Source organism: Vicia villosa, linkage group LG7 (assembly GCF_029867415.1).
Source record: "Vicia villosa cultivar HV-30 ecotype Madison, WI linkage group LG7, Vvil1.0, whole genome shotgun sequence".
In the NCBI taxonomy this organism is placed as follows: domain Eukaryota; kingdom Viridiplantae; phylum Streptophyta; class Magnoliopsida; order Fabales; family Fabaceae; genus Vicia; species Vicia villosa.
The window spans coordinates 105,850,854-105,863,822 of NC_081186.1; the positions used below are offsets into that span (position 1 = coordinate 105,850,854).

Consider the following 12,969-nt stretch of genomic DNA (forward strand, 5'->3'; position numbering starts at 1 on the left):
GATATCCTAGGAGAGAGACCTTGAGATTCATCTAATTAACCCCCGTGAGACTCCCTCAAAAGATTTACACTCATGAATGACTCAGAATGTCCAAGGACTAGGGAATGATCTCAATCTAATGACGCATGGAAGAAAAAATCAACGAAGGTTCTAAAGGACTTCAAACCATACAATCAAGGACTGCTAACGTCATCCACGAAAACTTTAGTCCTATGAAACAGTTTTCCACAAAGAAGGTTGTAGTATCCAATACTTTAAGAGGAACATGCCTAGAAAGATACATGCTTAGAGTAATCAAACTGCAGAGAATCGTCATATCATATTTCCCATTCCAATGTTCCTCTAACATTTGTCCTTTCACATATCTATAAAAAACATAAAGTTTTTAGGTCTAAAAAACCCTGAGAACATCGTTATAAAAGGCGAATTACAAATCAATCTCATGTACATAATTCTCACTCTAAAACTTCTCACGTACGACCGTCTATAACTTGAGCGCCTGTATACTTACATGTAACTATTGCCGAACAAGAATAAAAAAAATCAAAATCCTCAACCAAACAGATCGATTCATTTCCTTCATCTGAATCAGAAAAATCCATACTATAACACTTTGTAATAATAAAAATTCACAAATAATTCATATATGACTAATTGATTAAAATATCATTCTATTTTTTATTTAAAAAAAAATAAAATAGTTAAAGAAAGATGAAAGTAATAGAAAAAGAAAAAAAAGAAAAAGTACTACATAAGCAAAAGATGATTTTTGAAAAATGTGTAGAGAGAGACAAGTTCGAGACAGAGAGAGTCCAAATAGCGAAACAGTATTCCGGAATCCAGTGCGAAAATTAAATTCTACCTTACTGAACATTTCAAATCCGGAGCTAAAAACTCGCACAGCGTAATCAAAAAGCCAAAACCCAAATACCACTCTCACCTACACACACCATAACCAGCTTTTTTTTTTTAATCCCAAAATTACCAAACCAGATTAAAATTTCTCAGTAAAATTCCTACAAATTCATTTTCCTCTTACTTATGTCAGAAGTTTCTTCAACTCGTTCCAATCGCTCACTCTCACTGTGAGTCAACTCGCTCGCTTATGGTGAGCCCAATTTCATTTTGTTCTCATTTTGTTGTTTGAGTAGTTATTTGTACCATTTCTCAATTGGGGGTTTTGTGATTTTGTGTTGTGTTGGTTGAAAATTTGTGTTTTTGTTTTTTGGTTTTTAGATTGTGTACTTGTGAGGTGCATGTGGTTGATATTCAATGGAAACAGTGATTGGAGTTGAGGATTATGATGATGGGAAGCTTGAGGACAGTGGGGTTGATAGAAGCAGTTCTGCTTTGTCTTCTCCCAAACAGATTTCTAACCCGGTTGTTTATAAACTTGTTCGGGTATGTGTTTAATTACTCACTGATTCTGTGTGTTAATGTGATTTGGGTTTGGATTTTTTTAGTCTAGTTTTGTGTGTTTCATGCATGGGGAAAGTTTTCTGTTTGATGATATCTGTTAATTAGGTTTCTTGATGAAATTAAGATAATGGGAGATGTTATGGCTCCCTAGTATGCCAAAAAATGGTATATTCTTTCTGTTTGTTTCTGTTTTTTGTTTCGTTCGATAACAAAATATGTTCAAAGCATACTGCCTAATCTAATAACTAAGAAGCCCAAATGGATAATCTTAATCAGAATGATTGCTTGTTGTTCTAGTTGAATCACTTTTTTGTTTGCTCATTATTCTTTTTTTCCTTCGAGAAGTGGCATGAAATCTACTACGAAACAGTAAATTATCTAATAGCTTCCAGTCTTACTTTTATAGTTAGTTTAGTTGTTTTATAGATTACCTTCTTTGATTACCGCGTTGCGATGTTTGTGAAATCGCGAGTTTGATCGTGCAATTGCATAATTATACGACTCAGAAGGGGATTTCTGTGCTGTGATGACGTTAAGACCATAGTTTCTGGGATCAGTGGAATAGGTGGTAGGATTGTAGAATTCACGAGTCAGGTTGCTGATAAAAATTCTCTAATACGGGCCTAGTTTTTGGCAAAAACCTTAAATTTTATGTTAATGGGTTCAAGTTGGGTTTAGAAGAATATCCCAGTTTTAAAATTACAAATATGAAGTAAGCATTTCAGTTTTCTGCGATTGCCACTGAGTGTTTCTCTGTTTCTCTTAGATGCCATTGTTTGTTGTTGTGCAAGTTCCTCTGTGTAGACTATACATATGGTTATTGTTATGGTTTTGAACTTAATTTCTGGTTAAGAACTTAGTTTAGTGTTGTGATTTAGAGGTTATTTTCTACATTTAGATGATATTTTTGCATGTGGATATAACGACATATTTAAATTTTTGTTCCCTATTAGTAGGATCTTACAATCCGTGTTACGATCCTCGAGTTACAATCTTTTAACTCCCTCCGGATCTTGTGCAGACTATTGATTCTAAAGCATTGTTGTGTTGTTATATTTAAGTGAATTGAATAACACACCTTTGTAATTTGGTTGCATTATATTCGTGTCTCTAAATTTTCTGTAATAAATTGAAATGTTGAAATTTGAAAATACAATGTAATAAGTGGAGAAAAAGAATTATATTTGAAAGCTAATTTGGTTACATTATATTTGTATTCCCTAATTTTTGTTTTATGGTTTTGCATTTTTGTTATGGTTTGTACTTTTGTATAGGATTTATTCATAATTCTGTGAGATGTCTGACATGATGTCTAGGTTGAAGGTGACGGGAGGTTAGTGCCTGCAACAGATGATGAAGTAATGGAGGTGGAGGATTTTCTTGAATATGAAAATAGTGAAATGCGTGTTGTTGCAGACACTGGACAGAGTTTGGAATGCATATCAATCGAAAGATCATCTTCTGGGAAGCTTCGATTGGAGTGCTCAGAAGGTGAATGCCCAATCTTTCAGTTGCTGAAATTGTTACTCATTAGCATAGCTTGTACTGGTCATATTAGAGTTACAACTATTTTTCCAGGGATTTTTATGCTGATACCTATATTTTGAGCTCTGAAAAACCAGTGATTTGCATGTTGTTTGCCTTTCTTTTAGTTTTTTCATGACTACAATTTGTGTGTTGGTGAATTGGTTTAATTGTTTTATGTTATAAACAGCCTCCCCTTTATTCACGGGCAATTTGGGGTCAATGTTTTCTATTTGTGAAGCTGCTGAATGCCTGAAGCTTTGTTTCTCTCACATATCACCTGAGATTTTTTGTTGATGGACTCTTGATGTTTGCTTATTTATATGGTTTTGACTTTTGTTAAGTTATAGGAAAATTCCATGTTAGCTAACTTATTCCTCTTACTAATATTTCTTCCCACATTTTCTTCCAACTAATACTCAGGTGTTTCACAATTAGGCACATCAGAGGCAGATTTGGGGAAGCTAAATGCAAAGTTTCAGGTGATTGGCTATTTTTCTTCTTCTCTCATTCCGTCTGCCTCTCTTGCATTTTGATTCCTTTTTGTTGTTTCTTCTGTATTATAAAATTTTAAAATGCACGAACTTCATGATTCTTTTGAATGCTTAGAAAAAATTGGTGAAACCAATGGAATGCTTTCTTCTATCAGATAATACATAATAGAGGAGTGGTATAATGATATTTCCTCTTTATTAATTTATAAATGTGAATCAACTGAGCCAGTGATGAGCATATTTGCAAGGATAAGTGCTGCTCTAAAAAACTGACTGTTTTTAATCTTTTTATGGAAGTGATATATCTGATATTCAATTCTGTCATAGGGACTTCTGCTCACAAATAAATGGCAAAACTGCATCAGGATCCTTTAATTCTTTATGTTTTAAGGTGGTCCTTTATTAGTCTACTTTGTTTTTAAAAACTTAAAACGATTTTGAACCAAACTTCATTTTGTTCTTCTATTTATGTTATCAAAAGTCTTATTTAATCATAAAAAAAAGGGTAAATTACATATTCCACTCATCAAGATAACTTTTTAATTACCCCGTATAATGAATTTTACAAGATTTAATCCATCAAAATTAACATAGTCATTTTGAGTTTTTATCTAAAGCTTGTAACCTCGTTGTTGTCATCGAGGTTCTAATTACGGTGTTGAGTGGTATAATTTTACTAGCAGAATATCATTCAATGATCATATACTCAAATTTGTAACAAAGATAGATTAAAAACAAAATATGGTCCTCACCTGTGTGAATATTCTTAAAGATAAGGGACTTGTTTGAAACTTTAAGTTAAGTTAAAGAACTCGTGGTGCATTTTGCCTAAATAAATTTATTTTGAATTTATGAAGTAATCACTTAAAGCTTTTGTATGGTAAAATTAAAATTTTCTTTTCTTATGAGTTGGTGGTCCAAGATGTATTGTATTGGCTTCTCAGAAGATGTTACTATTATACTTTTGAAGTCAGGATACATGTATTCTGATTCAGGAAAGATGAGCTCCTGTTGTTTCTTTCACATGTATGAATTTTGCAATGCCAGTATGTACTTTAACCATACTGTAATTTTCCTTAATATTCTCTGATAACTTTTTTCTATAGTTAAGAAAATAAATTGATACTAAGTTAGCCTTGTATGTGGAATGTAGTGAGGCTGTAAGAGATAGTTTAAATCAGGGTTGTCCATGGCGGAGAGCCAAAATCTGCTATACTGGATGCATTGTGGCGTTGGTATAGCGGAAAAACCTGCAATATTGGTTGATATTTACCATTGCGGCGAGCCCAAAAACCGCCACGTATATCCACCGAGCGCCGCAATTGCGGATATTTGATAACACTGGTTTAAATGGCAACTTTATAAATATTTAATGATTACTGACTAATGTTTATCGAATTAAGAATTATAGTATTAAATACTTTGTGATGCTTTAGTTTGGCAGAACTATGTCAAGTATTTGTTACTGGATATGATACATGTTGTGTATACTACTGCAGCTTGTGCATTTTGGATTAAAGAGAAATAAAGTTAAAATAAGTATCATGGACATGGAACATATATTTTTTCTTTGTCTAGAGTACACATATATATATGTGGTGGTTTTGGTTAAATTTTTTTACGAGTCTTTTACATTGGATCCGACCTCACTTATTGCGATAAGGCTTGGTTGTTGTTTTACATTGGATATTTTTTAATCCTTTAAGATATTATGTGTTGTTTTATTTGGGAAGTGGTTATTGGTCTCATATTTTCTTGATATAATGTTACATAATTTTCTTTTTCTTGGATAATGGGTGCTTAGTTTTTGGTTTTTGGCTTGCATGTTTTAATATCCTGATATTTGTAGTATTTTATTTTCTAGGGTCCTTCTTTACCTCTAAAGTTTCTTGTAGTATATTGAACAGATGCTGCAAAAGGTTAAACAGGAAGAGAAACTTCGCTTGTCGTCTCGATCACCCATTCGTTCTCATGTACAAATAGATAGCCAGTGTTCTGCTGATAAATTTCCTGTTATAAATGAGAAGGACCAAGAAGCACCTTCTATAGCATCGAGTTTAAATTATTGTCATAGTAACCAATCTGGGAGTATTGATCAGTGTTCCAGACCTTCAGAAGGAGTGATAGAAAGTGGATCATCTGCTTCTGCTGTCTATTCCCCTTTGAAACCTGATTTTTCCATGACCGATGGAGAAATATGTTTAGACAAGCTGTCGATCAAAGAACTTCATGAACTGTTTAAAGTCACTTTTGGTCGGGAAACTACTGTGAAAGACAAACAGTGGTTGAAGAGGAGGATTGCTATGAGTTTAACAAACTCTTGTGATGTTTCAGCAACAACATTCACTATTAAAGATAACAAAATAACTAGAAAACGTGAAGAAGAATGTTCTGCAAATGTGAATGCTGCAGCTGTAATCTCTGCGGAAAATATGGCCGAAGAAGGGGATGTCAAGTATGCGGATTCATATGCAGTGGAGGGTTATGAAGTTGATGATAACCAAGTTGCTTCTGAAACAAGACTGGAAAATCGTAATACAGAACATGAATTAGAAGATGAGGATCAGCAGAGAGAACAAAGAGCTGCAAAAAGAATGCGTAAGCCCACTAAGCGATATATTGAAGAGCTCTCTGAAAATGAATCTAGAGAGTACAATCCTAGGCCTTCAAGCTCTAATAGAAATATGGGACACAGACATGTTTCTCCAACTCCTTACACCAGGCCCGCTAGGAATGCTTTTCCGGAGGTAAGAACATTTGTCACCAGGTTAGACTCTCTTGGAGGTTCTGGTGTACAAATTCCATGTGTTTCTCGGGTCCGAAGAAGCCGTCCAAGGAAAAATATCACGTCTCTTATGGTAAGTTATACTTTTTCATGTTTAAATATGCTGACAGTAATACTTAGTTTTATGTTTTAGCCATACCCCCTCAAAGAAAAATGGTTCTGATAGAAACTGGTATCTATAGGGAATGAATTAAAGAAAACAGAAATGACAGAACAGTCCTCTGTTGAATTTGTTTAGAACAACAGTTTATATTATTAATACAGAATTAACACACTAGTACATCCAAGAAAGTTTAGAGAAACAATGATAGAATAAATATAAAGCAATTCCTATCCAAGAATTTAAGAGTCTTGGTCTCTCTCCCTCCAAGAATTCGAGAGCTTGATCTCTCCCTCCAGGAATTCGAGAGCTTGGTCTCTCCCATCCAAAACCACTATCCTTTCCATATTTATTCCTTTTTTTTTTTGGTTCACCAACTCTTTGCAGTGAATAAAAAGAATAATAAATTAAGAGTTCAAAATAAAATTTGAGTCTTTTTCGATATTTATTCCTAAAATTAAATAATATAACTGCCATAAAATATTCTCATAACTTCCCATTACTGCCATTAGAAGAAGTTTAACAGGTTCTTGTTCATACATTTGGTTATATCTTTTGGCCTCTAGTTCTTAAAATTAAGGGATTTATGTAGAGATGGAGGAAAAGAGCAAACTGAAACTGCATAATAGAATATAATTATAATATTTATTGTATATGATGTGTTACAAAATACAGAGCACTAACCTGTGTTTATGCTAGTACAGCTCTCTTATTCTCAATCAAATATGGCAGCAAATCATGGCACGTAAAAACCTTTTGTGCTAGTACAGCTCAAATGTTCTTAAACCATTTGATTGCATGCCCATACCTTTCTACCAGTGCCTTTCTACTCCTGTTGTGTCTTTCCAGTAGTCTCTTGAATGTTCCGGAAATAACTGATATATGATAGTCCAGGAAAGTGTTTTTACTTTGTAACAACCAAAATCATTATAATTTTCTTGCAGAAATTCCATCCAACTGGCATGGTTGAAGCTGCAAAACTAAGCAATAATACCATCAGCGATCATGGTTCTGACACTGATAGTGAGGTTCAGGAGAAAGTCTCAAAGCCAAGTTCCATGCCTGTGAAGATTCAACAGCCGGTAAGACCAACTAAGTCTCTGCTAGTGATAGAATGTATAAGTTGTTCAATGAGATTTGATGTTGGAATGGGATCAACAAAGATATGAGAAATTACAATTAAATCTAGATTGAAATCCCTTGATTATAGGATAAAACCAACGAACCTAATTATTGAGATATTTATTCAACAAGCTATAATGGTTTAAAAACATATCTTGACAGTTATTTAAGACAAAATGAAAGAACATATGTATGTGTATGTCTTGGAGTAATAAGTTTATTATGATAAAAATATGGTTATCATTACAAAGGAAAAATGAAAGTAGAATTATATGATTGTAAATAATTTTTAACAGTATCTGGATGGTTGGTGTTTAATAACTCTTAATCTGTCACAGGAATTGGGAAAAAAACCGCCTTTTGAGAGATTGGGTTATGAATTGATTTGTTAAACTTTTTTGTTTTGGTTTAAGATGTGAACGGCTAATTATATGTTGGTGTAATTTGCTTCTGTATATATTATATCCTTTATTTAACACATATGCTTAATGTGGTGGCTAAGGAAATTGCTATTGCAGTATGTTAATTTCAATATTTCCTAAGCTGTTTATGTTTATCAAATTTTGGCGAAGTTATAATTCAGAGTTACCTGAAAAAATGTTTTCATTTGGGCACAATCATTAAAATAAATTACTCAATATTACATACCTTCCTCTTCTGATGGTGAATTAATTAGTCAATATTATATACCTTCCGTGTGTTTGATTAGTGGCATAAAACTCGTGCATCATCAAACATATCAATCTGCCTCCTTTATCCTCATTCTAGTTTCTGTCACTGTAGCTCATAGGTAAAATGAGATTTGACAATATAGCACCGTGATTTAATAATTTTTTTGCGGGTTGGTGTTTTTCTCAGTCTACTTCTGAATCTGGAAAAGAGAAGCAGTGTCCGGTAATTGGCACAGCTGAACCAAGGCAAGAATTGAGACCAAAAAAGATCGATCCACCTAATCATACTGCAGAGAATAACATGGTAACTGTTCCCACTGCTAAAGGTGGAATGAGGAGGAAACATCATCGAGCATGGACCCTTGCTGAGGTAACGAAATTGATTGAAGGTGTGTCGCGTTGTGGACCAGGGAGGTGGTCTGAGATCAAACGGCAATCCTTTTCCTCGTACTCACATCGTACCTCTGTTGATCTCAAGGTACTCACTAATAATTCCTTATCATGTTGACTTTTGATGACGTTAAACTTACAATGCTGGATTTTAGTCTATGCACCTGCTTACATTTAATACATTTTTTGCTTTGTAGGACAAGTGGAGGAATTTGCTCAAAGCTAGCTTTGCACATACACCTGCAGATGAGGGGGTAAGAGTTCATTCAATTTAAACTCATAGATGCAGGTTAAGTTAGTTTCTAATACAATCTCATGTTAAATTGACCAACCTAAAAGCACCAATGCGATTAAATATTTTATACTTAATTGGTGTATCATTTATTTATTTAATTTTATGCCCCATGTTTTCTATGCATAAATTTCTTCAGTTTCATGTTTTGTGGGTTGAGAATTCATCCAGTTCCTGTTTACTGTCATTCCTTGCATTTGTCCTCAAGTTACTTTCCAAAAATGAAAAATTTCAAATCTTTAGAAATTTGTGAAGTTATAAGTTCAGTTTTGATGGTTACTTACATTAGCCTTTTTTGTGTATATGATAGATGAATTCACGAAAGCATGGTACGGCTCCGATTCCCGAGCATATTTTAGTTCGTGTAAGAGATCTTGCAGTGATGAATTCTCAGGTTCCTCCACATTTCAGCTCAAGCAAGTTAACAACCGGTGCAGCTAGTGTGCATGGAGGAGATAGATTGGGGTACTTGTAGTGTTGTAAATATTATTATCAAATTATCAGGCTTCAAAAATGAAATAAAAATTAAGTTTGGCACTTCTTTAAACCACTCCTTTTTGGACGTACAATGAGTGTAGCAATGTTGTAGGCGGTTGAGAGACTAATCAGATGTTTAATACACTGAAAAAATGTTTAATTCTTGTCGGTTATTTATGGCTGTTTTGAATGCTATAAATTGTCATAAAATCAGCTTGGATAAACAAATTATTAGTGTGTATGGTGAGACAATTGGCTACTGTTGTCCCATTTTTGCTGTCAAATGATGTCCTGACATTTACATTCCCAGGAATTAGAGGGAATACGGATTTTGATGTTTAAATTTTTGATTCAAGAAGCTCATCAAGGGCACCCTACAAGACAATTGTGACAGTCTTGATGTCTGGTGCTACAAAGTTTGAGGAGATAGCTGTGGTCAGAGTGGGGATCTGAGGTGGACTGGTGTGCTACAAAGCCTGAGGAGAAAGAGACGCCGGAGTCGGGGTGTGAGGGTGGAGAAAGAAGAAAAAGAAAAATCTGGTCATATGTAATGAACTTGCAAAATCCAATGGTTATAATTAAGGAAAAATGGTCTTTTGTGGATCATTTATTGTGGAGTTAGAATATTTTCATTTCCTTTTCACTAGTATTGAAGCCCCACCATAGATAGAGATGTCTGCCTGCCTTTGTTTGAATTGAAAATGTGTACATTTAAGGTAAATTCTCATCGTACCTCCCATGGAGGGACCAAGATGAGTTAATCCTATTTATTTGACTATGGTAGGTCATCATAAAATTAAGCTGTTTCCAGAAGAGCAACATGTCGGTTTTATATTTTGAGAATAATTGTGTTTAGTTGCATCTCAATATACACGCTACTCTCTATGCCAAATAAAACTATATATCTCCACAAAATTAAAGAAATTATATTTGCCATTTATTTACGATCCATCAATATACATACTACTCGCTTATGCCAAATAAAACTATATCACACGAAATTAAAGAAATCATATTTGTCATTTACTTTAACAATCCATGTCATAGTTGTTTGTTTTAAATTCTCAATATTTTAAAATATAAAAGAATTTAAATTAAAGAAATCATATATGCCATTTATTTACAATCCATTAATATACATACTACTCGCTTATGCCAAATAAAACTATATCACACAAAATTAAAGAAATCATATTTGTCATTTACTTTTACAATCCATATTTATTTGTTTTAAATTCTCAATATTTTAAAATATAAAATAATTTAAATTAATCTGTAAGTTGACGTGTTTTTAATATAAATATGACTTAAATTATATATATATATATATATATATATATATATATATATATATATATATATATATATATATATATATATATATATATATATATATATATATATATATATATATATATAAACTATAAATCTATTTTCTACTTCATTCAAACAATATTAAAGTATAAAAGAGTGTTTCAAAAAAAAAAGTATAAAAGAGAAAAAGGGATATGCACTGACAGTGTAAAATATTTTTACACTGTCAACCAATCACAACCATGCATCCAATTAAAACACAATTTTAATTTAAAAAAATTAATATGACATGGCAAGTGTGAGGATTTTGATTGGATGTATGTGTAAAGTTTGTTTACACTGTCAGTGCACTACCTTTAAACTCAAGTATAAAATACATAATCGAATCACTAAGGTCTTTTAATTAAATTGTAACATAATTGGTCTATAAAAATTTTAATTTTTTTAAATTCAAATGTGTCTAGCAAATAAGAGAGCATAAATTAATTTTTTTTAATTGAAATGTGTCTAACAAATAAGAGAGCATAAATTATTTTCAACTTGTTTTACACAAAATACTAGACAATTATTTATAATTGATTAGTATAAAAAATGAGATAAAATTTTGTTTTCAACAAATATTTTTAAAAACATAGCACATATTTATTATTGAAAAAATAACACGAGACAAATTCTATCACTAATATATAAAATAAATACAAGACACATCCTTAAAATAAAAATAAAAAATCAATTTTACTTCAAATTTGTAAATTTCAATCCAAATAGTTTGATATTCGTATTTAAAACTAAATCATAATGATGAAAATTATTACATTACATATAAATATGAATGCCGAATTATTCAATAAAAATATCTTCCAATATTTTTGTTATTTAATTTAAACTTTATTAATTAAAATGTAATGCCATATTTTTAATTTATTCAACATTTTATTCTTTTCATATTATTAACATTTAATATAATATTCATATTGAGCCTGTGCGAAATCAAAATCAAGTGTGCTTGCCTAATTGTTTTATGCATAATTGTTTATAAAATGACATATAATGAACCAAATCCAATTTGTTTTTTTGGTTGCTTTCAAAAATAAAGATCCAACTCAACTGTAGGTCCCACTTGTTTGATTTATTCTATTTTTGAATAATCAACCAAGCTTCTGGAATTGACACCATTCATTTTCATGAACAATAAAATGGTTTTTTGTTTTGCCGAATTGCATGATGACACGAGACCCTTTTGCCACAATGGATCCTCTCTTTCTAGAATAAGAGAGAGATAGAGATTAGGAGATGGTTGGTGAAAAAATTGATATTATTATTATTATTATTATTATTATTATTATTATTATTATTATTATTATTATTATTATTATTATTATTATTATTATTATTATTATTATTATTTTATTTTTTTTATTTTTTTATTATTATTATTATTATTATTATTATTATTATCTATTGGCAATAATATTTTACATTACCATAACAAAATTATTTATAAACATAATTTCAAAAGTGATTATAATAAAAATTAAATATATTTTATAGTCAAACTGCCGTAATTGTCTGTGTAAAAATTCTCTGTGATGATATAAATTAAATATTTACTACTATTTACATATTTTTTAATTTTTATTATAATAAATAATTAAAAATATCATTTAAAAATAATTAATAGCACTTTATCTATTTAAAGAAAATCTTAAAAACCGACACTCAGTTTTTTTTATAAAAATGAGTCAGACATTGTAAATTTATAACTATTATTCTTTTTTGTTGCTATTACACATGTAATGTAACACACATGGTGAACTTATGGACCCGCCAATTCTTTTCTATAGTTAGTTTTTTCTTCTTCTTCTTATTGGTAGCTTATAATAGAAGGAAGGAACCTTCCAATTTTTAAGTATTAAGATTTTTTAGTTTCTTTTGGTAACAGGCGCTTCAATTTTTAGATATTAACTCTTTCTAATAAAAAAAGATTCTTCACTCTTAAGTTTTAAGTATTAAGGTTTTTTTTTTAAAATCTAATAACTAAATACACTATCAACTATTTTGTTAGAAGTTTAAAATATATTTTAAATATAATTTATTGATTCTGTACAAAAAATTGTCAACATACATAATAAAAGTCTTCTATGAAACTAGAGTGACTATATATTAAGCTAAAATTCACTCTTAATTATGGAGATATCAGTGATTTTTGACAAACAACCGTTAGTCTTTCAAATTTGATAATTTGGTAACTTATATGATCAATTAGATTGATTCTAGGACATGTGTCTAAAATTTTCCATTTCAATGTTTAAATCTATAGCTTTGTTTGATAATTGTCTTGGGTGTTTTTATAAAGACTTGTGACTATATGTAATAATGAC

At 31.2% G+C, this 12,969-nt stretch overlaps 1 protein-coding gene across 4 annotated transcripts; it reads left to right on the forward strand.

Moving 5' to 3' along the window:
- The first annotated feature begins 905 nt into the window (after nucleotides 1-905).
- LOC131616409 (uncharacterized) lies at nucleotides 906-9,558 on the forward strand. 4 transcript variants are annotated; one of them, XM_058887733.1, is made up of 9 exons: nucleotides 906-1,108; nucleotides 1,237-1,401; nucleotides 2,736-2,910; nucleotides 3,382-3,425; nucleotides 5,333-6,295; nucleotides 7,267-7,404; nucleotides 8,303-8,593; nucleotides 8,703-8,759; nucleotides 9,108-9,558. In XM_058887733.1, exons 2-9 carry the CDS (start codon nucleotides 1,273-1,275, stop codon nucleotides 9,270-9,272), a joined length of 1,962 nt encoding a protein of 653 aa, XP_058743716.1. In that variant the 5' UTR covers nucleotides 906-1,108; nucleotides 1,237-1,272; the 3' UTR covers nucleotides 9,273-9,558. The 4 variants fall into 4 exon arrangements, with proteins under 4 accessions (XP_058743716.1, XP_058743717.1, XP_058743714.1 ...); XM_058887734.1 differs by having other exon boundaries at nucleotides 5,345-6,295; XM_058887731.1 differs by having other exon boundaries at nucleotides 908-1,108; nucleotides 3,367-3,425.
- Nucleotides 9,559-12,969: the final 3,411 nt, after the last annotated feature.